General features: G+C 43.2%; 1 protein-coding gene across 1 annotated transcript; it reads left to right on the top strand.

The window, feature by feature from the left end:
• The first annotated feature begins 198 nt into the window (after window positions 1-198).
• gba2 (glucosidase, beta (bile acid) 2) lies at window positions 199-19,712 on the top strand. The gene is made up of 18 exons (XM_080860197.1): window positions 199-481; window positions 1,254-1,450; window positions 5,099-5,190; window positions 5,738-5,853; window positions 6,824-7,042; window positions 7,436-7,675; window positions 8,054-8,156; window positions 8,933-9,086; window positions 11,375-11,500; window positions 12,186-12,370; window positions 12,630-12,734; window positions 13,369-13,476; window positions 13,720-13,871; window positions 14,185-14,291; window positions 14,575-14,717; window positions 16,785-16,900; window positions 17,521-17,712; window positions 18,604-19,712. The coding sequence occupies exons 2-18, from the start codon at window positions 1,266-1,268 to the stop codon at window positions 18,865-18,867; spliced, it is 2,607 nt and encodes an 868-aa protein (XP_080716323.1). The 5' UTR covers window positions 199-481; window positions 1,254-1,265; the 3' UTR covers window positions 18,868-19,712.
• The last annotated feature ends 7,214 nt before the right edge of the window (window positions 19,713-26,926 follow it).

The following is a 26,926-nucleotide window of genomic DNA, read 5'->3' as shown; positions in this document are numbered from 1 at the left end:
AAAACAATATATTCAGACACATGGCAGTGTAGACTGTGGTCTGTCAAATTGATTTACTACATCAAAAACTACACTTCATTTGTTTAACACCCCCCAAGTGTTTCATAATTTGGTGTAGTCTCGAACAGTGGGTGACTACTTGTTTCATGTTCGTCTGGGCGGAGTGATATCCATGCCATTCATAGGGTGGGATGGGAAGGCTGCAGGAAATGCGAAACGTAGATAGGAATATGCAATAGAGGCACTGAGAAAATAAGGCTAAAAAACTATGCCGTTGGGTTACAGCAAACATTTGTGGTCCCGTCACTAACGTACTAGTCGACAAGAAATGGAACATCCGTATTCAATCAGCGGTAAACCCCATCAGAGCAGGAACACAGAAAAAGGGATCCCAAGGCCGCCTGGGCAGTAACTTGCCTGGACTACAAATGAGTTTATAGTCACTGTAGCTTGCCAACGTTTCGCTACGCACTGGAAATAGGTATTTCTGCTTCAGATGGTACCTTCAGCAGCCTCTGCATAGCATTCAACTTTTCTCAATGCAGCCAAATCATTGTCATATGAGTCAGTGCATCTACACTGAGGAAGGGGTTTTGACAGGTGTTGGTTGTTTTGCTAAGAAAAGCTGTTTGCTGTTGCATTGTGACAAGGCCGCTCTTCCAAATAACTTTTGTTTTGTTTACTAAATTATGCAATGTTTTAGCTATAGCTAAAGATACCTGTATGACACTAGCCACCGGGAATAGCCTAACGTTGACGTTACCTCTTCTGCTGTTGCTTGAATAGGCTACAGTGTACATCTCCACTGTTTGGCTAATATACGGATGTTGTAGATTTGGATGAGTTCCCATGGACATATTTTGACGATTTTAGGTGTTAAACGTTGGATCCCTGCTGTTGAGATTCATGTGATAAACCTCTGCGTTGTAACCTTTCTGCGCGTTACCTCACATGGGGAGCGCGCATTTTTTTATGGGTCCACTTCATTCTCGTCGTAAAACCAGAGGTGAATCGACGAATCCTTCTGAATATCCTGTACTAACTCGCCTGACAGGTTATGGAGTTGCCTAGGATTTATCGCACCGTATTTTTCGTTAGAGGGAAAGACAATCACGAGAATTAAAGTGTCATTTTGTGTTTTGTGACAACACTGAAAACAGGATAAAGTTATCTTAGCAAAAAACAACTGGACCCAGTGAGACCTAAGGTGACGCTGTCACATACTTGTTGACATCCATTGACTTGTCCGTTAGAGGAATTCAACGATGGAGTCATCAGACCAGACGTCTGAACTGATGGGCCGCTATGTCTCATCGGAGTTGGGATACAAGGTGCCGAAAGAGGGATGGAGGATCTGCCTGGCTCATGAGTTTAAAGAGAAGAGGAAGCCTTTCCAGGCCAAAGATGTATCGCTCTCCAACATCATGGAGCACGTCGGCCTTGGAATCAGGTGAGCAGCGACATGCCCTCCATTAAAGCCGTGGGTAATAAAGCAACCATTCCGTCAATTCACCCCTGCTTTCATTCATAAAAACTCAATTGAATGTTTCCACATTGTTTGTAATAACTACATCAGGCACCAACCTCACTGTCACCTAGCGTTTACATGGTAGTTCACATCTTTTTGTGATAAAAACTTTTTAGGTCCACCATGAACTCGCCACCTCGCCATGGAAACTGGCAGGTTTCACGTTGCGCAGGTTGTGGAGAGGACGCGACCCAGATCTATGTCGCCAAACAAAACTAGTTCCCAAAGCCACAGCAAATTTCTACTAAACCACCCCGCTAAACAATAGTGTGTTGCTTTTGTGGCCTCCCTCTTTCTGTTTGAGTGTGTGTGCGAGTCCCACCTCTCACATATTCATCACCTGTTCCTATACAAACCAACCGTTTCACTGCACTCCGACTCGTTTTCCCTCGTAGGGATTAAATGTGAACGACATAGTAATTTGAATGTTGTGTGAGTGAGTCAATCCTTGACCATGTGGGCCTTCCCAAATACAAATCAAGTGTGATTTGTGTAATGGGTAGAACAAGTCAGGTCATGGGTAATCATCAGCAGTGGCTGTTATATTATAGTTGTTATTATAATTACATTTTCTTCACCCTCAAGTTTCTCATGCAAAAGGTCCCACACATCACTCTCTTGTTATGATAGTGGCTCCAAAGGGTATGAAAAGGAAATATAGAAGTAGTGTTTGCATGGCAGCATGACTCAACTGAATGTCCTGCATACCACTGACTTGCTCTTCTTGATCTACGAACTTCACATGAACAGTAAAGAACCGTGTGCATACCACTTTGTTTCTTCAGCTCGACCTTATGCAAAGCTTGTGTGTGTGTGTGTGTGAGAGAGGGCACACCTGCAAGTGTGTTAACTCACTCTGGGAGGTGCAGAGCTATACTCTGCTGTTCACATTTACTGGACTGTGTGTATGTATTCTATTGATATTTGACAGTCTTTTGTGTAGCTACTCAGTATATTTAATTTGGATATGACCGCATACTGTATGCGTGTGAAGAGTGTAATCAGTGTATCGAGGTTGTGTGTGGAAACCATCTGAGTGTGATGGGTGTTATTGTTCCTAGCCTTGTTAACTAATATTTGAGAAGTACATAGCAAGATCTTCTATACAAAGAGCCTTCTTGTCATGTTGAAATGTTCCAGTTTGGAATGCTTTAACATCCATCCAAAAAAGACGGTTGAGAGTTGCGTACAGAACAGGCTTAACAGTCACACACACTCACAAACACAAAACACAAAACCAACAAATCAACTCAAAATGTAGACGTTCCCGTTCTTCCTGTTGTCATGGTGATCTGAGTTAATTGGTAATGTTTGTTGACCTGATTCATTCTGAACACTGTGAGAAGGGACTCTGTTAATGATTACTGGAGATTAATAGAAACACACACACACTGCATGAAGTATGTAATCAGAACCAACCCACACCCTCTTCTGACCTGAATTTATACAGTTCTCACTGTTTTCTGTGTGACCTTTTATCTGGATATTGGCAAACATGCGGTTATTTCTCTCACTCCCTAGCTGCCTCGCTTTCTCTGTTCCTTGCTCCCTCACTCTCAGTCAGACACAAGTGTGAACACAGACAGACAGACAGACAGACAGACAGACACTCTGCACACCACCACCAGAGCAGCGTCACCTTCACAGCACAATCCCTAGCTTTATCTCCCCATATCCCACAATCCCCTCTGCTCTGCCCTGTCTGAATCAGCTTGTGTGCAGCCGTTTACAACCAGCTGTAGATGTGATCACACTTCACGCCACACATGAATGGACAGAGAGAACAGAAAGGGGGTGGGGGGGTGGGCGTGGATGTAACCGATGGTCAGAGGTAGAAAACCACACCACCCATAACGATGCTGTCTCTATCAGCTATAGACATGGAGTGAGATAGAATGAGATTGAGGTTTGGTTCTGGTGAAGTGACGTGGCTTGGTCACTTTGGCCCAGAAAAGGAAAATGATTAAAAATTAGTCTAAACAACACTGAATACAACATTCCCTAAATCTTGTCATAGGAATATAACCAATGTAACCTATTTCCACTCTAAACTTTTTTACAAGACTTGATGCTGTGGCAATGCAGACAGGTGACATAACTATGGAACTTGCAATAGGGAGATGGACTATCAACAGCTACTAATGCAAACATCCTTTTACCTAGTATGAGAACACAATAGAAATTACTCCTACTAGCCTACTAGTGCACTTAAATTGCTACAAACCTACAGCAGGAGAGTTTGTGTGGAGGATGGGAAATGGAGTTGTCCAGTTACTCAACATTGTTTTTCTCTGGTGTTTTACCTTTGCTCCTTAGCAATCCTAGCAGGCAGCTTAAAATTATTGGTATTCCACTGTAGCAACCTGTTGTGGGGGTGGGAGAGAGAGAGAGAGAGACTTAAATCTAAGGATAACTCATACTCGGAATACATAATAACTGAGAAAAGCAGACTGCATCAAAAAATTACAATTTAACAGTACATGGAAATAGTTAAGGTGGGGAAAAAAACAGACATGTGGACAGTGATCCTGTGGTTAGGAGTCAGTTAAGAGGTCTCTCTGCTTAGTTACCTCGTTAAGGTTTGCCGTGTGTGTGTGTGTGTATGTGTGTGTGTATGGAGTCATGTTGTGGCCCGTGCTGGAGGTAGTCATTATAGCCCAGGTGACCAGTGCCTCAGTGTTCAAACACGCAGCAGGTAATGCAATGAGTGACAACGCCCGCAGTGTTCAGTGAAACCTGAGACGAAGCCTATCTAGTCTAACAGTCCATCCCTCCAGGCCATCCTCTGCTACCGTCCTCAGGCCAGATGGGCTTTTGCCCTGGGTAGGCGTCTGCTACGTCTACTTCATAAGTGTTCCCAGTCAGTGCCACCATGTGTTGTCGTTATACATTATACATCATGTTTGTGTTAGTGGAGTTAGTTCATTATTTTCAGTTTGTTACTATTCCGATTATTTTAAGGTGGTGAATATCTCGTCACACTAGGGCTGTAGCGATATGGACATTTTCCTACTGAAAAATATACATCATTAAAAAGACTATTCCTGTATGGCATGTCATGATGATTGGATGCAATCACAAACAAAACGGCCACTTGCAGTAATATTAACATTTATTTGAATGCAATATTTACATATTTTAGGTCAGTCGACCAAGGGGTTACAATGATGTGATGCGCGTGCTAAATGTTATATATGTGTATATGCTCAGTGCACAGGTCTGAGCCTTTTAGAATCGTTTTGTTGTTCTCGTGGGGAGAGAGAGAAAAAATGTGTGCGCTGCTGGGCGTCATCCAAAACTGATGGGCTCAACACCTCCTAGTACTGTGGTACGGCAGTGATGCGATTACCACACTCAACAGTTTTTATCTTTTCTGTACTGTCAGTCCATTTGAACTTGACTCCTGAACAACCCCTTTCAGGAAGCACTTAACATTTTATTACTAGTAAAGAGTCACATTCCTGGCCTGATGAGTATAAAGCACTGATCAAGTCATTCCTTAACCATGTCCTGTGTGTTTGTGTTTGTGTGTGTGTGTGTGTCTGTGTCTGTGTGTGTGTATGTGTGTAGGTATCTGATATGGTGGTATAAAAAGACCCAGGTGGAAAAGAAGGCGCCATTCATAGATATGTTCCGTGCCTTGCCTCTGCGACAGATTTATGGTGAGTGCAAACATGTACAAATATGTTCAAATATTAACACTGACGCACAGACATACACACACTCTGAAACCTCTCAAAAATGTTAGTGAATTATTAAAATATGTGTGATTTCTTCAGTAATCGGAGTACTGCCATAGACTGTGATGTTGCATAACAGACACAACAATCTGTCTGTCACCACATGACATGACACAATAAGTGCAGCCATGACCGGTGTGAAAGTAGATAAGAGGGTTGAATATCAGAATTCTACACTCAAACAGTCAAAAAGAAAATCATGAAGGATGATCGTGGCAGCCTGATGTTGTTGAATGTCAGACCAAAATCCTGCAATGTTCCTGTAGAAATAACCTGGCTTTCCTCATACTACAAACACACTTTCTTTCCTCATACTAGAAACACACTTTCTTGCGTGCAAACTTCGTCAATGACCGATTGATGGTAAAGAAGGAGAGGGTGACTGTCTGGGCATGAGTACTTATCAAGGTATCGCTTGTGTTGTCCTTTTCTCTCACTCTCTCTTGCTTTCATTGTCCTTCTGCTCCAGGTGCTCCACTGGGAGGTATTGGAGGAGGTACTATTACACGTGGCTGGCGGGGGGAGTTTTGCAGGTGGCAGCTCAACCCTGGAATGTACCACTACAAAACTGTGATGGTTAACCAGGTACAACCAACCAACAAAATTCCTTCATGTTCAAAGACATGTTCAGTCAGTAACCCCTATGTTACACTAGTTTGCCCATCGGCACGCTTGATTTCGAGTGCTGATAATATGCATGTTTGCCTTGGTAGCTGGCCGTGGCCAGGGATGTCTACAGCGGAGACTGTGTGTGTGTGCGAGATAGATAAGGGGTAATTTGAGCTATTACTGAAATGGAGAATGGCGAGGAGGTAGGATGCTTTGCAACGCCAAAGACTTCGTAGTATGTGGAAGTGGGGTGAGTGACAGCTGTCAATCATCCCTATGGGCTCCCCCCTGAACTTTCTTTAGAAAAACATAAGTTGCAACTCACAAAATGTCTCTCACATTTTAGCCCAGAAAACATCAGGCAAAAACTCTGACAGCATCTTCTCACTTTGTGACACTTCAGGAGTAGGGGTGTGTTTGTGTGTGTGTGTGTTCTGGGGTGTTTGTGCTTCTTTAACAAGTTCTTCAGGCCTCTTCCTCGCAGGGCACCAGGTGTGGACCTTCTGAATTATTCACACACAAATACAGCAACGGCTGCCTGCGCTGTAAAACTTCCTTGTGTCTGTGTGTGTGTTTAGTGTGTGGCGAAAAGAATGGGTGTGACCGTCTGGTCTTGAAATGTATTTGTGTGTGTGTTTATGGAGGTGTATGGCAGTGAATTGAACTCTTGCTTTGGCCAATAATTTACTTAAGTGCAAGCAAATGTTTGCTCTTTGTTCCAAAGTTCTAGTGCCGGTATGTCTGGCCTTTTCTCTTTTTGTGTGTTTGGTTTATAAAATTCCTTCTCTTGAACATCATCAAATTCCCCTCCTCTTCTCTCTGTCTCTCTAACCATCTCTTCCTGTTTCATTTCTGTCTCCATCTCCCACTCTTCCTCTTCTAAATTCCTTTCCCCTTTTTCCCCTATCTCTCCCTCTGGCTCTTTCTTTCTCTCATCCCTGCCTAGTTTACAGTGTGCCTGCGTCGGGGGGGTCAGACGGTCTACCAGCAGGTGCTGAGCGTGGAGCACCCCCCGGCCCTGCAGGGCTGGAACTGGGGCTTCTGCGGGGAGTACGCCTTCTACCACGCCCTGTACCCCCGCGCCTGGACCGTCTACCACCTGCCTGGTCAGAACGTCACACTTACCTGCCGACAGGTGTCCCCCATCATTCCGCATGACTACAAGGTGCGTGGTGTGGACCTCGGAGAGTCCCAAACAGTGTGGATGGGATTGTTTCAGCTCTGTTTAGTCAACTAGGTTTTACTTGTCAGATTCAGCTACTAGCTAGATTCCATTTGGAGGCCCTGAGGAAACACACACACACTGCAAACAAACAGCACTTAATTACATAAATAAATAAAAACTATGCAATTTGCAATACAAAAACGCAAAGTTTTACGGGGTGCATCTGTTTTTCTACCACTCCTTAACTGCACACATTGTTCTCCTTTCCTTCTGTCATTTATTTACTGTGTCTTCCATTGTTCTTGTACCCCCTCCATCTTTTCCTCTCCTTACATCACATTCCTGCTAACATCCTCTTTGCCTCTTTCCTCTCTTAATCCCGCTGTCCTCCAGGACTCCAGTCTCCCAGTGGGAGTGTTTGTGTGGGACGTGGAGAACAAGAATGACTACGATTTGGACGTGTCCATCATGTTTACATTGCTAAACGGTTCAGGCCACAAGGACGACAAGGGCGGAGGACACTGGAATGAACCATTCCACTTAGAGAAGGAGGGGGAGGCTGTGTCAGGCGTGTTGCTGCACCACTGCACATCTACAAACCCCTACACACTCTGTATGGCAGCCAGGGAACAGGTGTGTGTGTGTGTGTGTGTGTGAGGTGTATATTTGTGTGACACTGGTGTCAGTAGTTTGTCAGATTGAGCACTCAAGCCTCATAGTCCACCTGTGTCAGGAAGATGTAGCCACCTGTGTCATGTTATTTTAAGAATCAAAATGGTTGTTATGGTAGCTATTCGGTCATTCTTGATCTGCTTGTATTATCTGTGATGGCTGGACCAGCATTTAAATCAGCAAGAGCATTTCCACACAAAGTAAATGTTTTATGTGTGTGTGCAAAATCGCTCTGTTGACAAGTCACTGCATTTAACTGTTCTTGCAGGTTAGGAGATTATCTAATTGTTGTGTTGCTATGTGTGTGTGTGTGTGTTTGTGTGCGTGTGCGTATCTTAGCCTGGTCGGGAGGTGAGTTATCAGACTGCGTTCAGTCCAAAGGGGACGTGCAGTGCCCTGTGGACGGATCTCATCTCCGATGGACGCCTGGACTCACCAACAGGTCTGTCCACAACAGATACACATTTCCCCTTTTTTCTTTCTCTCACACAAACACAGACACATGCCACGCCAGCGCTGCTCCTGCCACCCCCCCTCATGATTCAACACACCTGCCTCAGTCACCTTCACAATCCCCTGATTGTCTGATTACACGCACCTGTCACTCCCTCCACCACTATTTAAACTCTTCACTCCCTGCTACAGAATTGCTACAGAGATGACAATACAATACTATCACAATATTTGGGGGACATTATTGCGATTCTTTACATTTAATGATACAGCAAGAATTGTGATTTGATTCTGCAATACATTTCGATTTATTTCCCCCATTTATCGCATTTCGTATACTGGTGGTCTCTGCAGCCATCTTGGCGTGGTTATTTTGTTCTCAACTCTGACTTCCTTTCCACTGTGATGAAAGAGAAGAATGTGGTCTTGTACCATCTTCAAAAGCAATGCTATCAGAGTGGACAATGAAAATTTTAATCAAACAATTGAATAAATAAATATCTGCAATCTACTTGGTGCCGCTGTAACGATATAACATTAAAACAATATAATACAAATCAATTTGTTTTCCCCCACCTCTAGATGGTATGACCCTAAACTTTCAAACATTTATAGCAAGTAGGATTGAGGAAATCTACATTTGTTGGCCTGGGCAGACGATAATATTTATTACTACTAAAAATCTTGCCCAACAAGTCACCTTAATTTACTTTCACATTACTGTGTTAAAGCCGCTTAACTTTCCTTTCACTGTATCTCTGTCAGGATCCAGTCCCCCCACACAGAAGGGGGAGAAGGTTGCTGCTGCACTGGTGACCAAATGTTTGGTGTCGGCGCACGGACACAACAGCCTGGAGATGAGTCTAACCTGGGACATGCCTCTCATACAGTTTGGCTCCAGAGAAAGGAAACACAACAGGTACACACAACAACAACAACAACACACAGTTTTGAGATTCGGTCATCCTTAAATGAGGTTTATGTGGTGGTTTGCCATAACATCCATATCTATAAATAAATAATAATAATAATACCTACTAGAAGACTAGAGTGTGAAGTATTACAGTCTTCTAATTGGTCCTTTTCGCTAGAACCAAGACATTGCCATCCGCGAAATGCCTGCCCTGCTCACAACATAATTTAAAAGGATGGCCTTAGCCTGACATAGGACAGGGGTCTGGACTGACATGGGTCTCTGATACAGCTAGGCTCCTGAGAGATAAACACACCAGCTAAAGACAGAAACACCAACAGACAAACAAACACACAGTCTGGTCGAATGTCTTTCAGGAGCCAAAGACACTTAAATGTACAAACACCTTAAGTGGTCTGTAAACATACTCACTGATGCAGAAACAAAACTGTCACCTGTCGTAGAGGGACACAAACACACACACACACACGTTCACAAACACACACACACACGTTCACAAACACCCACAAACAGGTGCACAATCACCAACACACCCTCAAATATAATCACTGTCAGCATATGTGCCATTTTCATTTCCTCTTTTTCATAAAGACCCACCCTCACCTGTGTGTGTGTGTGTGTGTGTGTGTGTGTGTGTGTGTGTGTGTGTGTGTGTGTGTGTGTGTGTGTGTGCACTAAATGCGAGCGCCATCCATTTGGCACAGTTGAGTAACAGTTAACTTGTTGAGAACCAAACACTTGCATCCGTATATATTTCAAGCAGTTGTATACCCATATGATTATTATGGCAAAATGTAAGCAAACAGAATTCTTTACAATAGCAGCGACCATGAGAGTCTGTGTTTTGAAAGCCTCCTTTTGAAACAATTCTTGCGTGACCATTCATTTTCTCTTGTAGATCTGAGTGCACATTACAAAAGCAATTAGGTATTAGGAAATAACAATTTGTTTTAGATATAATGCCACATCAACATATATTATCATGCTAATTCCTGTTGTATTGAAGTCTTCTACTGGGAAAGAACACAAATGGATTAACTCGTCATTATTCATGGGGATCTGTTGCCTTTCACGGCTTGAAAGTTAGCCAGGGCTTTAGTTCGGAAGGACTTTACCTTCTGTAAACTTTTGAGGGAGACAGGAAAACAATGCCCCATTTTATGATTTTGTTTTTCTTTGATAAACAAAAACACAAAAAGACTACTGTTTGTAATCCTCTCTCGCCGTGGCTTATCTTTTCTTTTGGCAGCACATTTGAATAGTTTCGGTTACTTACTCCAAAGCGGATCATATTTTTGGGGGAGCTACAGTCCAATTGCTAAACTACAATCAAACATTAGCTATTTTTATTTTTATTTCTTCTTGGTAGTAAAAAGTTCTCTGCAATCGTGTAGTTAACAGCAGGTTAATTGTGTGTTTTACTTGAAAAGTGAAAAGGACAAAGTCTGCCTCTAGTCCTAAAACAGCAGTATGTGACTAAATTCCCCCGTTACCTCAGTACTCCGGAGCTGCATGTAAGAACATTTATTAGACAAACAACAACAACAATTGCAATCGGGCTCCCCTCCCAGCACAAGTCTGAAAGTGAAGCAATGCTAAACACATCGCACAAGGTTTATATAGACAGAAGTTTTGCTTTCAGCGGTGATAACCACGTGGTGGATTTTCTCACATCCGAGGCTCCCTGTCTTGCAAGGATGGCAGTTTTGCACAAGGTCGGAAGAAGCACAGTTTCCTTCTCATCACCTCTTGTCTAATCATGCTATTGTACATATGCAGACTAAGTGGCATTTAATATTCTAAGTTACACACACGCAGAAACACAGAAAAGCCATGTTCCTGCTAACATAAGTACATGATTCATATAAGGTAATTAATAATACAAGGCACTTGAATATTATATTCTAAAGTCATAAACAGTATTTGGAAATTATTTCCATCAGTATGTTTTAGCAGGACTTCTATTTGAATATGTATTTAAAAGAGAGGTGTTTGTGTGTGTGTGTGTGTGTGTGTGTGTGTGTGTTCACGCGCTTGCAAGCATGCTGAGTCATTTATCCTGTGATTGTTTCCTCTGCTGAAGTCAAATGAAACGATGCATGTGTTCTTAGTGGGGGTGTTCTGTTAGAGAGAGAAAGAGAGATTCAAATACTTGTGACAGCAGTGTGTGTATATTGAGTTTGTTTTGTAGGCCATTTTTGTAGGCCATGTGAGTGTGCGTATTTTTAGAACAGCTATCTGTGTTTTCACGCTGAATTAATTTGTGTGTTTAGGAGATACACGCGATACTTTGGCAGCGAGGGAACTGCTGCACCTGAGCTCTCTCTCTACGCTCTCACCCACTACAGAGACTGGGAGAAGGCCATTGAAGAGTGGCAGAGGCCAGTCCTGCAGGACAGGTACAGAGGAAAGGGTTTAGGAAATGGGAAGTGAATAAACCGTTTCCCTTTCTGAATTGAGGCTGCATTCCTGGATTCTGGCAAAAGGTTGTTATTCAAGCTCAAATGAAATCAAAGCACACTCCTCCTTTCCGTGTTCATGAAGCCATGGCTTGATTGGCTGGAATAGTGTATGACTCAGTCCGAGTGACTTTGTTTCTCATTTATATAACCAGCACTGTGCACGAACACCAGAATGTTAACAGTGCGCACGCTGGACAGACCATTAGCAGAATGTGATGAAAATTTTGCTTAATTTCACGAAAAGTGTAATGGATAAGAATCAAGGACCATACCTTTAATATACTGGAAACATTAATCTCAGAACCAGGTTTTTTATTGGCAATAGGTTTGCACAAACAAGGAATTTGACTCGTTAAAGTGGCTCTCGGTGTGCCTACACAGAATATACTGTACATCACAACACGAAACAATACAAACAGTGCAGTCTCAGAAGTCTAAAAAAGTATATACAATGAGCAACGCCTATATACAGGAGCTGTGAATTGTAACACAACAATAGTGCAAAGAAGTGGAGAGTCCAAGAAGGGTCAAAGAATATATACTGTGATACTGTGAATTGCATTTGATTTCATTCAAAGTAAATATAATTGACCGCAAAGGTGTGTGTGTATGTGTGTTTCAGCTCCCTACCCTCCTGGTATAAGTCAGCTCTGTTTAATGAGCTTTACTTCGTGGCAGACGGAGGCACGGTCTGGGTGGAACTTCCAGAGGATGTTGATGTCAGTGGTGGTCTCCGTAGCAATGAAGGGGGGCTCCCAGCCCAGCCACCTGTTGTTAAGGAGTATGGCCGCTTCGCCTACCTTGAGGGTGAGCATCTCTCTTTTTCAATCAATTTTTCAGTTTCTCTCTTCTTCCTGTTTGCTCCCTTGCTCTTTCCCTCTTATGCAGTATTCAGTCAGTGTCACTCCTCCTTCCTGTTTGCTCCCTTGCTCTTTCCCTCTTATGCAGTATTCAGTCAGTGTCACTCCTCCTTTCTGACCAGCCACACATGATATGGAATACCTATGATGTGTCCACTCCCTCCTTTTCACCCGGCCTTTCTCTGATATTTCTCTCCATCTTACAGGACAGGAGTACCGGATGTATAACACGTATGATGTGCACTTCTATGCATCCTTCGCCCTGATCATGCTGTGGCCCAAACTTGCTCTCAGCCTGCAGTATGACATTGGTAAGGGCCACACTGGGACCAACCAGCACCTAACCACCAGTATTGGCTGTGCATGGGGATTTCTGTTCATTCCCTGTTATGGTTTTGGATGCCAGCTAATATGCAGAGGGATGTTTTGGGGAATGCTTAGCTAACTAGCTACCTCAGGGACATACCAAACACACCTAACAGATTAACCAAAATCTCACTTAGTTAGGTGGTGTGAACATACAGTCTTATGGTGTCGCTCTGCTAGAAAATGTTTAGATAGCCGAATTAGGACGCATGCTTAAAAGCGAACATGGAATTGTCAGTTGGTGTGACATTATGTTACACACCAACCTTTAGACCCATCGATCTCCCAAATAGAAGCTAGCTAGGTAGATGTTGGGTTATGTTTTTGAGTGATCCAAGCAAAACATTTTCTGGTATTTATTTAAAATGTTAAAGTAACTGTTTTCGTCCTTTCACTGTGAATTCCGGGGTGCTACTGCAGAAGTGTATGATACGACTCCTTTAAGGATATGTTATAGTTATATGGCAAGTTTTAAATTGATCTGCTCTTTATAAAATTATACCAGGCAAAAAAACGTTTATAACCGGCTAACGGGCAAACATACATTTTTTTTCTGCCCATTGCTTTTGTGTGTGTCAGCTGGCAGCGTGGTGCAGAGTGACCCCACAGAGAGGCTCGTCCTGATGAGTGGCCGCCACTCCGCAGTCAAGACCCGCAATGTCGTCCCCCATGACATCGGAGACCCAGGTACAGACTTGTATCTTGTTGAAGCTTGTGTCAAGCTTTTATCATGTTGCCACCAGTAAGTTCTTTACAATGAACCCAGTCTTTGTTACCATACACATACGCACAGCTGACTTTTACATTTTTCTAATCACATAATTGCTCATTTAATTACATACAAATCAAATAATATCGAGAAGATCATATCTAGTTTCATCAAAACGGGACTGACCTCCTGACCTCACATGACCTTTGCACCCCTAACAGAGGATGAGCCATGGACACGTGTAAACGCTTACCAGATCCATGACACAGCCGACTGGAAGGATCTCAACTTGAAGTTCGTGCTGCAGGTGTACCGAGACTTCCACCTGACACAGGACTCGCAGTACCTTTCCGATATGTGGCCTGTCTGCCAGGTAGACATGCAAGAACAAACACAACTCCTTCTAGATTGGGCCAACACACACCCACATTTACTCATGTACTCAAATCCACACATCAGGCATTATTTTAAGCCTTTCTACATACATACTGTACTTATTTCTAATAAGCTATTTTCTAAATAATGTTTAATACATGGCGCATACACAAACCAACATAGAAATAAACGTACAGCCATTAAAGATTTTACAGTATGTAACACAAATGCAAAGATCTTCACCTGAGTCAGTCGCAAGCTGGATATATCAGATGTCACTCACAGACTTGCTGTTCTGATTGGGAGTGCAGGCGGTGATGGAGTCAGAGATGAAGTTTGACCGGGACGGCGATGGGCTCATTGAGAACTCGGGCTACGCAGACCAGACCTATGATGGCTGGACCGTCACTGGACCTAGGTGAAGGGCGTGTAGACGCGAGTGAAATTATTTTAAGCACTATCAAAATACACACTGTATTTAAATAATTTTTACACTGTTTTAAACAAATACATAGAAGTGTTTCTTGAGTTTGATCCTTAATATCACTGTGGCGAGCGAGTTGGAGTTTACTGTGGCTGACTATGGTAATATTTGTATTGAAGAATATAGTGAAAACTGCAGTCAGCTGACTCCCCAGATGATTTAGATAGGCACATCAACTCCACCTCCCCCTTTTCTCTTCCTTTCGCTCTGTTATTAGTGCCTACTGCGGGGGTCTGTGGCTGGCATCGGTGTGCATGATGTGCAAGATGGCGCGGCTGCTGGGCAGTGAAGACGTGTACCTGCGCTACAGAGACGTGCTGGACAGAGGCAGCGCTGCCTTTGACAAGCTGCTGTGGAACGGTGAGTGAGTGTCTGCGTGCACGTATTTGCATTTATTCAATTAGATGTTTTTGTCCACGGTCACCTACAAAGAACAATCAGGTATTTGAATGAAGAAAAGTGTGTGTGTGTGTGTGTGTTTTAGTAGGGCAGAAGTAGTAAATGTGCACTCTTTGGGACAATGTATAGAGTAGGTCTGGGGTGTATGCTACAGGCTTTTGGTTAATTTAAAGCAATTTTAATTTAAAACGGTATGTTTCAGGACTGACAACTGAATGGGAATCACTTGATGTGTACTTTCTGTAGGGTCTTCATTTGAATTTTAGCCCTTCCATTCATTCTGTAGAGTCTTCATTTGGAGGTTTAGCAGCTCCATTCATTCTGTAGAGTGTTCATTTGGAGTTTTAGCCTTGCCATGCATTCTATAGGGTCTTTATTTCATTCATAGCTCCATTCATTCTGTAGAGCAGTGGTTCTCAACCTTTTTTTAGTGATGTACCTCCTGTGAAATATTTTTTCAGCCAAGTACCCCCTAACCAGCGCAAAGCATTTTTGATTTTGAAAAATATGTAATACACAGCGCTATGCCATCATTGTCTGTTTTTTTTAAACTGTCACCAATGAAGATTGAACATTGTTGCATTGAACTGAGTGCTTTTGCAATTACATTTTAGTGAGAAACTTGTGCTTGTGCTTCACTGAGAATCTTTGTCAGTCTTGGTGGCAGGTAGGCAACTGCTGTGATCAACCTCTTCTCCAGGCACAGTCTGTTTCTCTGCTCTGTTTTGATCACAGTCATTGCAGAGAAGGAGGCCTCACATAAATATGTGGAGGCAAAATGTAATAGCTGCTCCAAAGCTTTCTCTCCCAGGTCATGGTGCTCCTGCTTCACACACACCCAAAACTGTGTGAGTGTGGACGAAAACTTCAACTGGAGGCCACAGTCAGATGACACTTCCAGGAGTGTTTCCTGATTAGTGACAGGTAGCTTGCTTCCGTATGCTTCGGACAAGAGAAATGGATTTCTCACCCAATCCAGCTGTGTATATTTCTCCTCCATTCAAATTTTGAATGTTCCACGATGACCAACTTCACTGGAGCTCTGTCCACATCCTCACTAGAAAGAAAATCATCCACATGAGGAAAGCAGGAGAAATCCCCCAATGCAGAGGCTCTTCTCCTCAGCTCTACTTTCTTCAGGAAGCCTCCCACCTTGTCATACAGGTTTAAAATGCTGGTGTCCTTTCCCTGCAGAGACACATTCAGTTCGTTCGGTTAGCTGAATATATATGCCAGATAGCACATCTTTGCAAGCCAGTCTGTGTCCTGGAACAAGGTGGCATGTGGGGATCTGTGCTCAATCAGAAAGGTGTGTACTTCAGATCGTAATTCCAACAGCCGGTTGAGTATTCTCCCTCGAAAGAGCCAACGCACTTCTGTGTGCAGCAGCAATTGTGTGTTCAGCTCACATGTTTTTGTGAAAAGATTCCCGCTTATTATACAGTTACTTACCAAAACGATAGAATACCTCTTTTCAATGATTTAGTTGCCGTTTCGTGATTTCCGCTTACAAAAAATTGTTCTTCAGGCTAATAGAACTTTGAAGTTTCAAGTGTTGCGTAGCTACCCATTACTGGCTGACTTCAAGTTTCAATGACTTTCCGTTACGTTCAATAACCGGACTACTTGCGGAATGTTATTAAAGATGTCAATTACAAGCACAAAACCTGTTGCCAATGACAGCGGTCATTAACTTTTTGCAGCGGTGAATATCAAGACATTACAGACCTGCAAACGTTGGGGTGGCCCATTCAAATCAACAGAACTTGAACATTCTGAAGAGCCGTATAATAACTATTTTGCTAATTTTAAATATATTTTTTTGTAAATCTCGCGCACCCCCTGGACTGACTTCACGTACCCCAAGGGGTAGAGTGTAGAGTCTTCATTTGGGGTTTTAGCCTTGCCATGCATTCTGTGGAGTCTTCATTTGGAGTTTTAGCAGCTCCATTCATTCTGTAGAGTCTTCATTTGGAGTTTTAGCCCTCCCATTCATTCTCCACCCCTTCCCTTGTCTCTCTGCTCTAGGCCAGTACTACAACTATGACAGCAGTGGGCGGAGCTTGTCCAATAGCGTGATGTCGGACCAGTGTGCTGGCCACTGGTTCTTACGAGCCTCTGGACTGGGAGATGGAGAGTTCCAGGTGTGACACGTTCTCCTGCATGAGTGACTTGTCACTTTCCCCTGACGACAATATAGTTTCTTTTGTCTGATTGTCCAATTGTCTGTCTGTCCTTAAGTCTACTTAAGTCTTCCTTCAAATGTTATTAAATGCAACCGTCAATTCTGACTGATTAAAGATTATGTAAGAGAATATAGGGGTATGGTGATAAGACCTCACCCTATAGGTAATGGCAGGAAGGGGGGACAATGGGGGGTTTATCTGTGGGGGAGCGGGTCCTCTGGGGGGAGGAGGGGGTGAGGACAGAGGACATAAGGTGGGGGGGGGGGGGGTCATAGCATGAAGGAGGAGGCAAGGAATTAAAATGCTAATAAGTCAGGTCTCAGCTATTTTCTCTTACTGAGACAAAGGAAGAGTACAGATCCAGGGGCATGGGTTACAGAGAAAGATGATCCAAACCTAATCTGTGTTTGTTTCCCCCCCCCCCCGCCCACAGCTCCACATAAAAACAAACAAAAAACAAAGAAGCAGTAACTAGTGAAAAAATAAAAGTATTAAGTAGTGAGTGATTTTCCTTGTACGTGGGTTCTGATCCGATCCTTTATTCCCAAGTCTGTCTCTTTCTTCTTTCCCTTACCCAGGCCTTTCCCCAGCAGAAGATCCAGAGTGCTCTGAAATCGGTGTTTGATCTGAATGTGATGAAGTTTGCCAGTGGGCAGATGGGCGCAGTAAACGGCATGCGGCCTGAGGGAGTGCCCGACCGATCCAGCGTCCAATCGGATGAGGTGTGGGTGGGGGTCGTTTATGGGCTGGCCGCCACCATGATCCATGAGGTGAGGTTTTGTTAAGTTTGTTTTGTACATTTTTATTTGATACCCAAGCTTTTCAACACTGTGTACTTTAACACTATGGGGTTGGCAAGTCGATGCGTCACCAAGACCAAAATCGTCACTTCCGGATCCATCGCTAGCAATTTTAACATAGTAAACGTCAACAGAGAACAGTTACATCAGTTTTCTAGTCGACACCCACATATTTAAGCTAATGTTTCTCCTCACCTCCACCTCATATTCTTTTTTCTTCATGGAAGCCTGAACTTTCCCTTTCAAGCTGCCACCTGTCATAACATTCACACTCACAACTCTGTTTGAAATTGTAGCGTGGCTAACGTTAGCACAAACAGCACTGGGTCCTTTTTATTAGTCGCACTTTCATGGAGTTCATTGAATGAGATATAAAGGTCTGATCGACTTACTTTAAAATGTAGATGAATCCTCGTGGTCTCGTCTTTTCAACGAGGTGTTCCTTGCCTTCGTAACCTTAGCAGGTGTTTTACAATCCAACCGTAAATATTGGCTTTAACATTACAGTAAACATTGGCAGCTGAGGATTTGGATCCGTGACGTCACACTTGCCAACCCCATACAGACCTTTTGGCTGGGAAAACATCTAGAGGTGGGCACACATGTAACCAAACACAAACACAACACGGTTTCTTTAATGGCAAACTACTGAGAGGAGATATGATGACAGTATGGTATAGTGCTATAGAGCATTTAAGATTGACTTGAGCAGATACCCAGGAGTAGTTCACTTACTGGTAAAGACCTGCATGTCTCTTTTCTCTCTCTCTCTACCTTCTACTTTTCTGTCCCGGTTACCCTTCCAATCCTGGTAACATAACACCTTTCATAACACCTCCTCCATTCTGCTGCCCATTTCAGGGAATGGTAGAAGAGGGCTTGCAGACGGCCGAGGGCTGCTACAAGACGGTGTGGGAACGTCTGGGCATGGCCTTCCAGACCCCCGAAGCGTACTGTGAGAAGGGGATATATCGCTCCCTGGCCTACATGCGACCGCTCAGCATCTGGGCTATGCAGCTGGCACTGGAGAACCGCACAGCACGGACCAAACATGCCCAGAAAGACGAAGGTGCCCAAAAGATCCCAAATCAGAATGAACATGCCCAAGAGGAACTAAACCAATAAGTAAAAACGCCAGCTAGGGTTTCCGAAATTACTAGTACAGTGATTTGACAGACACAGACACAGACGCAGACGCATATAGACACAGAAGTATATATGCATGAAAGGAGACGTACTGTTAGGTTGCAAACTAAACCGCACGCTGTTCCCAGTTAGGGCTCTATGTACCTTATTTCCACATTAGCATTAAAGACTCGATTTCAGGATAGATTTACATTTCTATATTCTTAATGACTATGCACTTGATCGTCTAGGGATTTACTCATTTCATACACAGTGTGAAACATTAATAAAGGCACACATTAACACACACACAAACACACACACAAACCAAGCTCGTCTTTCATGACTCTATTTTATGGCACATTCAATTACACACAAACACACACACACATCCTTATGTCTACTTGAGTCTCTTGACCTGCAAATACCCACTAAAATCTTTAAAGTTCTTGCACTTGAGACAATCTATGGGACGCCACTGTCGATATGATGCTACTGGACACGTGATCAGCCGCTCAACTGCTGCTTCCTCAGACTCAAGAATTTTTTCACTTCAGGTTATATACTCTGCCAGTGAGTGAGTGAAAACCACCGACCCTGTTTACACCTTTGAGAAGAGAGGACCACAGCAGTAGAGAGGAAGAATACACTTGTTTTTATAGTTGCACTTAATGAAAACATGAATCGGGAGAGAGCAAGAGGGCTGCATTTCAAAGGACTTGGAATTGAAGTGTATTTGGTTCATTTGTCTTTGTAGTAGTACTTCTCATATTTGTCACCAGTTGTTTTTTTTAATGAATGTTTGGCGGCTGCGAGTGCGCCTGCCTGTGTGATGAAGCATTTAAGCCTGTAATGTACACAATCTTTTACTGAGATGACAATTACCACAACATTAAAGACTCGCTGAGAAGGCAAAAGAAGTTCACTCTGAACATTTGCAGTATTTAGAAAACTATTGCTGTAACTGAGAGCATTTCAATAGATTATGGGTGATTTCTGGGGCTGTGGTATTACTACTTAATAATACTTTTAATATTAGTAATATAACATTCAATTTACTAATTAAATGGGTTCAAACTCAGCAGGGTCTTATAAGAATCACCATGTTGTGATTTTGGCACGGGCATGACAACAGCTCACAAATGCGGAGACGACTTGTTGAAAAGGAGGCTCAGGGGCATCTAAAACCAACACTAACAAGGCTAAACATTTTAGGAGGAAATATTTGGTGCATGCCCAGTGAGAAAGTCAATACAAAAAATAAAGATTTTTTTTTTGCCTTAATGGAGCGGTGTGGAAAACCAATGTTCACGCCGTTTATCCTATAAACTATTATGGATCTTTCCCCGTTCATTTAGATAGGAGCCTGATCTCTCCCCATTCATTTCAATAGGAGGTTGATCTTGTTTGCCTGAAATAGCTGCCAGTAGGCGTTGCCAAGATTACTGCTGTGGTGGTGAGACTTGTCTATAAGGACTTTGGCTTAACCAACTGACTTTTATGTTCTAGACAGTTTCAAAAGTTATTAATTCTGTAATATCTGCCACCCTCATTTCACCATGATTGTTCTCAGACAGACATGCTAATGTGCATCTGGGTTGGCCTAGTGAGACTGCGATTTTTGTAAAAACGAATACACCCAATTCAGTTTCCCTTCACACTCTGCTACTTTAATTTTGTATTTATTTTTTACTCTTCCTGGTTCCTCTTCTATACGCAGCACTAAGGGGTTTTAACCTACAACCCACACAATGGTTTGAGAGTGGCTTTGGATCACTAGTGCTTTATGTGACTTGCGTCTTCTTGAATCACCAAGTCCTTTGTTAAAGGCTTAGGGTCATTTGGACCGACAAGCTACTGATTTGTCTTTTTAAATGGGGTTTGCAAACTTAAATGATAACTTTGTCAGATGCTACTTTCATGTAGGCTTGCATCCAACAGCAGAACGTCCTATGTGTTTTGATCATAGTTTGTTTGCAGTTATTTAGTAATTTCTAGTATAACTCATCTTGGAATTGTTGATTTTATTGAGATAAAAGTGCATGATCCGTTCAGTGTGTTTAACTCACTGTACCCTTTCTTAGTTACCAAGAACTGTGCTGCAGAGCTGAGTGTTAAGATGGCAAAGAATTGTTATGAGTTAAAAAACTGTTAAGTGTCTTAGAGGTATAAATACCTCATGAATATAGTCACAAGTTGCTGAAAATGCCTTTAGGGGTAACTGATATTGATAAAGGCCAAGCACTATATAGAAATATTTATTTATGGCCAAGGTATAGTTAAAGCCGTAGATAATACTGGCTAAACAACAGGTAAAGTGGTGGTGAGTGTAATACTTGTGGGGTTTTTTTTTTTTCTTGAAGAATAACTATTGTGACATCACAGCCCGGCTAGCTCAGTCGGTAGAGCATGAGACTCTTAATCTCAGGGTCGTGGGTTCGAGCCCCACGTTGGGCGCAAAACTTTTCCAACACATTCTCAGAAAACTACATTCTTATCTGAAACCATGGTGACTAATTATATAGAGTTTGCCCAATTTTGGCTTTTGTACAGGAGAAATTGTGTGTAGTTCAAAGATTGAATTGTCTGTTTGAGGTATTTCAACAGATAACTGTTGAAATACCTCAAAGTTAAGTGCAGTTAAACTAAACAAATTGGCTGTAACTCAACAAAAGAGTTACAGAGAGGTACATTGTAAGGTATTTCATATTCATCTGAATTACAAAAGGGCAACACCGGTGGGGTTTTTTTATGGCCACTGAGCCGTCAGCATGTTTTAGGGCAACATTTTTGTCAATTATGTGCTAATTTTAAATCTGTGATTTAATCTGTGGGTTTGAGTTCTCAAGTGTCTTTAAAGTGCATGAATCTTGTCCCAAGCTAAATCTTAACAACAAGGCTCTTGTGGTTGTGGCAATATGTCACATTCTTTACCCCTATCCAAAGTTTAACTGCAGATCCCTGGGGGATCGTGGTTTAATTGATTTACTTCCTGAACACAGCAGCCCGGCTAGCTCAGTCGGTAGAGCATGAGACTCTTAATCTCAGGGTCGTGGGTTCGAGCCCCACGTTGGGCGCAAAGGTTTTGATTTAAACCCCCTATGCACATGTGCAGGACACATAGAACATGCAGCACGCAGATTTGCCTTCAAGCACTTTAGAATGCCTTTTTAAGATCATAGTTTCAGACTTCCTTGAAACTTTGTTGATGCATCAGAAGAAAATTGAAATGATCATAATCATCTAACATTGCAAATGCTTTTAAAATATGTAAATTTTCACAACACAAATGTGTGTGTTGAATATATAACACCTTGATTAGGAATGGAAGCCTAACAAATTATTAATATCAAATTATTTAGTTTGATGGGCCTATAATCTACATCTTTGCACATCATGAGGAACATTGTCAGAGCAAAAGGAAGCAAGTTTTTCTTCCGGAACAACGTTGTACTTTGCCTGGCTGAGGTTTGTAAAAGACCATAAGGATTGAACCAAAGCGGACTGGAGGGTCTCCTAGTTCGTCTTCTCTGATGAGTCCAATTTCACAGTAGGTGCAAGACTCTGTGGCTTGTAGGCCTCTCCAGGTCTCCGTCTAACCATCAGACGACCATGTGTTGGGCAAAGCTGAAAATTGGACTCATCAGAGAAGACGGATGTGCGTGCTTTGCCATTCTGGATGTGCGTGCTTTGGTGGATCTGAACCTTTTCCCTGACGGGAGTTACTGGAACAAGTGATTTCACACAACGATAGCCTTCTTTTTTACGCATGATCCATGATGATGAAGATACAGCAAACTAGAAATGCGTGACAGATAAAGCATATTTGTTCTATCACGGACCTATGCCTTCCTCTCTGAGATGCTGAGTGTGTGCCTTTGCCGTACTCTTGTCCGTTAGCTTCTATCCAAAGTGTTATTTGAGCCAACACCTCCTTAAGAGACTCAAGAATGATGAATTGTTCTTTCAGCAACGTTTTGTTGTACACGATTACTCATGACAACAAAGAATGTCACCATAGTGGAAATATGAACCTCAAGGTGACGCGATATAAACACCAAACTGTTTGTGATGTTTTGAGTATGACAAGCTCTTGCGAAAATGTTTCCCAGTTCAACAAAGTATTGGAATATTTCAGTTTCATGTTAACCTTCCACTATGCCAAGCAAGTTTAAGTAGTACTGGTATTATTTTTCCAGGTACTGAGCAGAAATAATTGCCGGTTTAGACAGGAACTCTCCTATCATTGATGGAAAATAAATCACGTCCCTGGGTGGGCTTGAACCACCAACCTTTCGGTTAACAGCCGAACGCGCTAACCAATTGCGCCACAGAGACAGATGCCGCTTGGGACTTCTTAACCTTTTATGAACCCTTTGTGATTTTCTGAACCTCAAGGTAATGCAAAATAGACTCCAAACTGTTTGTCGTTTGGAGTATGACAAGCTGTTGCGAAAATGTTTTCCAGGTGGGTGTGTTGATGACGCAGGCGTTTCTAGCGCGATTGACCGGTCAACAACCAATCACACCGCTATGAATTGTTAACTGCTGTGTAACTTTGTTAGTGAGCTGTTTACCTCGAGGGTATTTACATCGCTTACTTGCGAAGTGCAACCTTTTTTTTCAGTTACAATAACGTTTAGTTTTTTTAACATTGTACAGTGTCGATTTCTCAGTAACTTTAAAAAATCCAAGCAAAAAAAAGCCAACCAAATTACTTTTATGTAGAAAAAGAACCATCTACTGAGTTTGGACCGCCATGTTTTTTGTGTTCAAATAAGCCCAGGATTAAATATATAACATACCATGAGCAACAACAAGCCCTTACAATGCCATCCAAGCCTTTCTTTTTAGCAAATTAAACGACCAAACAATGCCACAGTCCTACAATTTTCAAACCGTCAAAGACGACACCAAACAATCTCATTGGCCGCTGCCGGGAAAAATCGCTCCTCATATGCATAAGTTTCAACATGTTCGAATTTTCATCGGTCGCGTCGCCCAAATCGCGGTCTACAACACAATGGATTAGGGCCCGTTAAAATGCATTGGGTTTAGAAATCGCGTCGCTCATAACGGTGTCATAGGTTTGCACCGTAAGTGAAAATTAGCCCGACCGTCATTTGATTGGCTAGTGCATGCACAGACACTTTACCCAATTCAAAGTGAGTCTCTATCGAAGTCTCCAACGCCTACTGAAAAGATGTCCCGTCCCTGGGTGGGCTTGAACCACCAACCTTTCGGTTAACAGCCGAACGCGCTAACCAATTGCGCCACAGAGACAGATGCTGCTGTGAACGTCTTAACCTCATTCGAACGCTCTGTGTTCTCCTGAACCGCAAGACTAAAATGTTTTCCAGGTGGGTGTGTTGATGACGCAGGCGTTTCTAGCGCTGTTAGTGAGCTGTTTACCTTGTGGGTATTTACATTGCTTATGTGCGAAGGGCAAACTAATTTTTCAGGTACAATAACGTTTATTTCATTTTTACATTGTACAGTTTCCATTTCTCAGTCACTTTAAAAAAATCCAAGCAAAAAAAAAAAGCCAACCAAATTACGTTTTACTTTTACCCTGTGGGTATTAACATTGCTTATTATATGGCAACGACAGTACAAGCATTCTGATTGGCTAATGGGTAGTCATGCCAGCCGCGTATTGACGTTCTAGCCGGTCTGCGGTCTGATAACTATTGTTATTGCACTCCGGTGACATCAATCTTAAAAATGAGTGATACCATGTACCAAGTACTAAACATTACATCCTTAAAAATTTGCGATATATCAACAGCCATGAGCATGTATTGATAGAATCAGGACTCCTATTATGAAATTATCTGAGAACAGGAAACCAGTTGAATGTCGTGGTACCATGACAGTTGATGACAGTTGAAGAATAAAGACTCAAGAATTCGCAAACATTTTGATATCGGGTAATACTTTATAGGACTTAGTACAGGTCAGTACAATTCAGAAGCAGCGAAAATGTGTTATTGAAAGTGATGATGAAGACTTGACTACTATAGTTTGAAAACCTTGTGTTTAACTGTAAATTAAAGACATTTAAGCTGAGCCCTGTTTTCCGTTTTCTATTGATCATTGTAACTTGAAGTTAGCAAGTCATTGAGAGTCGTGAGAAGACTTGAGAGCTGAACAAAACGACATATTTTCTATTTACAATTACCATTTATTCTCAAAATGAAGAGTTAAAAATGCCATATAATAAACAACTTACTAACCGAGAGTGAGGTCATGCAGGTAAATTATCAGACTTCGGCTTTGCCGTATCAACCTCGCTATCGCTCGGTCGATACATTACGGCCTCAGTCTGATAATTTACCTGCATGACCTCACTCTCGGTTAGTAAGTAGTTATTACGTACAAAGTGCAAACTTATTTTTTAAACGTTTTTCAGTGTGCATTTCTCAGTAACTTTAAAACTTTTAAAAATCCCCCCCAAAAAAAAGCCAAACAAATGTATTTTATGTAGAAATAGAGCCATCTAGAGTTTGGTCAGCGTTTTCAATCTGGCTCTCTTTGAATATTAACATGGATGTGATTTGATTGGCTAGTGCAGTGATTCTCAAACTTTTTATTTCATTCCCCACTTTGGACAAGAGGGCCTTTTCAAACCCCAACTGTCCCTCATCGCTGCCAAAAAATGGTAGGCCAAGCTTAAAATTGTCAAAGTTCTAAATCTTAATCAATAACAAATAACGAGGGTTATAACCACGGTTCTATGAGTTCCGGATGACCGCCAGAGGCGGTGCTTACAGCCCATGGATATTATCACACGGAACGTGCAGGTCGAGACTTAATAACAACAAAGTCAAACGTGACCTGGGTGACGTCACCCGGTGACCCCGCGACAGGGGTTAAGACACCGGTGAACCCAGGAAGTGACCTCTTGGCAAGTCTTCTCGCATAGACTCCGAGTGACTGCCAAGCTCTGGCGGTCATCCGGAACTCATAGAACCGTGGTTATATACATAACCCTCGTTCTATATCGTTCCTACTGACCGCCAGAGGCGGTGCTTACAGCACATGGATGACCAATACCAACAAAGTCACGAGGAGTGCCTACCCGTACTCAGTGTTGCTGGGACGGGCCAGGAACCACCGCCAGCGGGACAGGATTATGAGGGACAACATTAAACCTGGAAAACCGCGTGAACATGCAGCTGGACGCCCAGGAGGCAGCGCTGCAAATGTCAGAGAGTGGCACGCCCCTCAGCGAAGCCCAGTAGGCCGCCATACCACGAGTGGAGTGCGCCCGGACATCCCGAGGAACCGCGGAGCCACTGTGCCCGTAGGCATGCCGTAGGGCCTCCACTATCCACTTGGACAGTCTCTGCCTAGAGAGTGCCAGGCCCCTCCACGGTCCGGTGTGGCACAGGAACAGGGCATCACTCAGACGGAAGCCCTCAGTACGAGACACGTACATCCTGAGGGCACGAACAGGGCATAAAAGTTCTGACCTCTCCCCCTGATCTGCTGCAAACGCAGACAGGCTGAGAGGCTGATTAACAAAGCCGGAAGAGAGGGTCTTCGGCAGGAAAGAGGGGTTAGGCCACAGAGTGACCCCACTGTCGCCGGGGTGCCACTGCAGGCAGTCCCCACTAACCGACAGCGCGTGCAATTCCCCAACGCGCTTGGCAGATGTAATAGCCAGAAGGAACGCCGTCTTCATGGAGAGCCATGCAACATCTGCTGTCAGCAAGGGCTCAAATGGCGCATCGCAGAGAGCCTGCAGCACCAAAGGCAGATCCCACATGGGCACCCGGGCCCGCCGGGGGGGGCCTCAGACGGAGAGCGCCCCAGAGGAAGCGAGCCACCAAAGGAAGGGATCCCACAGTACGTCCGTCAACCCTGGCATGATGTGCAGAGATGGCAGCAGCGTACACCATGATGGTGGAAGGTGCAAGACCCTTGTCAAACAGTGACTGAAGGAACTGCAGAATGGTAGGCAGGGGGCAGCGTGTAGGCTCCACGCCCAGCGCCAGGCACCAATCGGAGAATAGCCTCCACCGGTTGGCGTAGAGGGCATTGGTGGAGGGCACCC

Source organism: Sprattus sprattus (assembly GCF_963457725.1).
Source record: "Sprattus sprattus genome assembly, chromosome: 21".
NCBI lineage: Eukaryota > Metazoa > Chordata > Actinopteri > Clupeiformes > Clupeidae > Sprattus > Sprattus sprattus.
This window is presented reverse-complemented; position numbering and strand designations above follow the sequence as displayed.

What these genes read in the sequence shown, in the direction of transcription:
- gba2 (XM_080860197.1), top strand. Translation starts at nt 1,266, where the DNA reads ATGGAGTCATCAGACCAGACGTCTGAACTGATGGGCCGCTATGTCTCA. An exon ending in CCATGACATCGGAGACCCAG is followed by an intron (nt 13,477 to 13,719) that starts GTACAGACTTGT and finishes CACCCCTAACAG; the next exon opens with AGGATGAGCCATGGACACGT. An exon ending in TGGACCGTCACTGGACCTAG is followed by an intron (nt 14,292 to 14,574) that starts GTGAAGGGCGTG and finishes CTCTGTTATTAG; the next exon opens with TGCCTACTGCGGGGGTCTGT.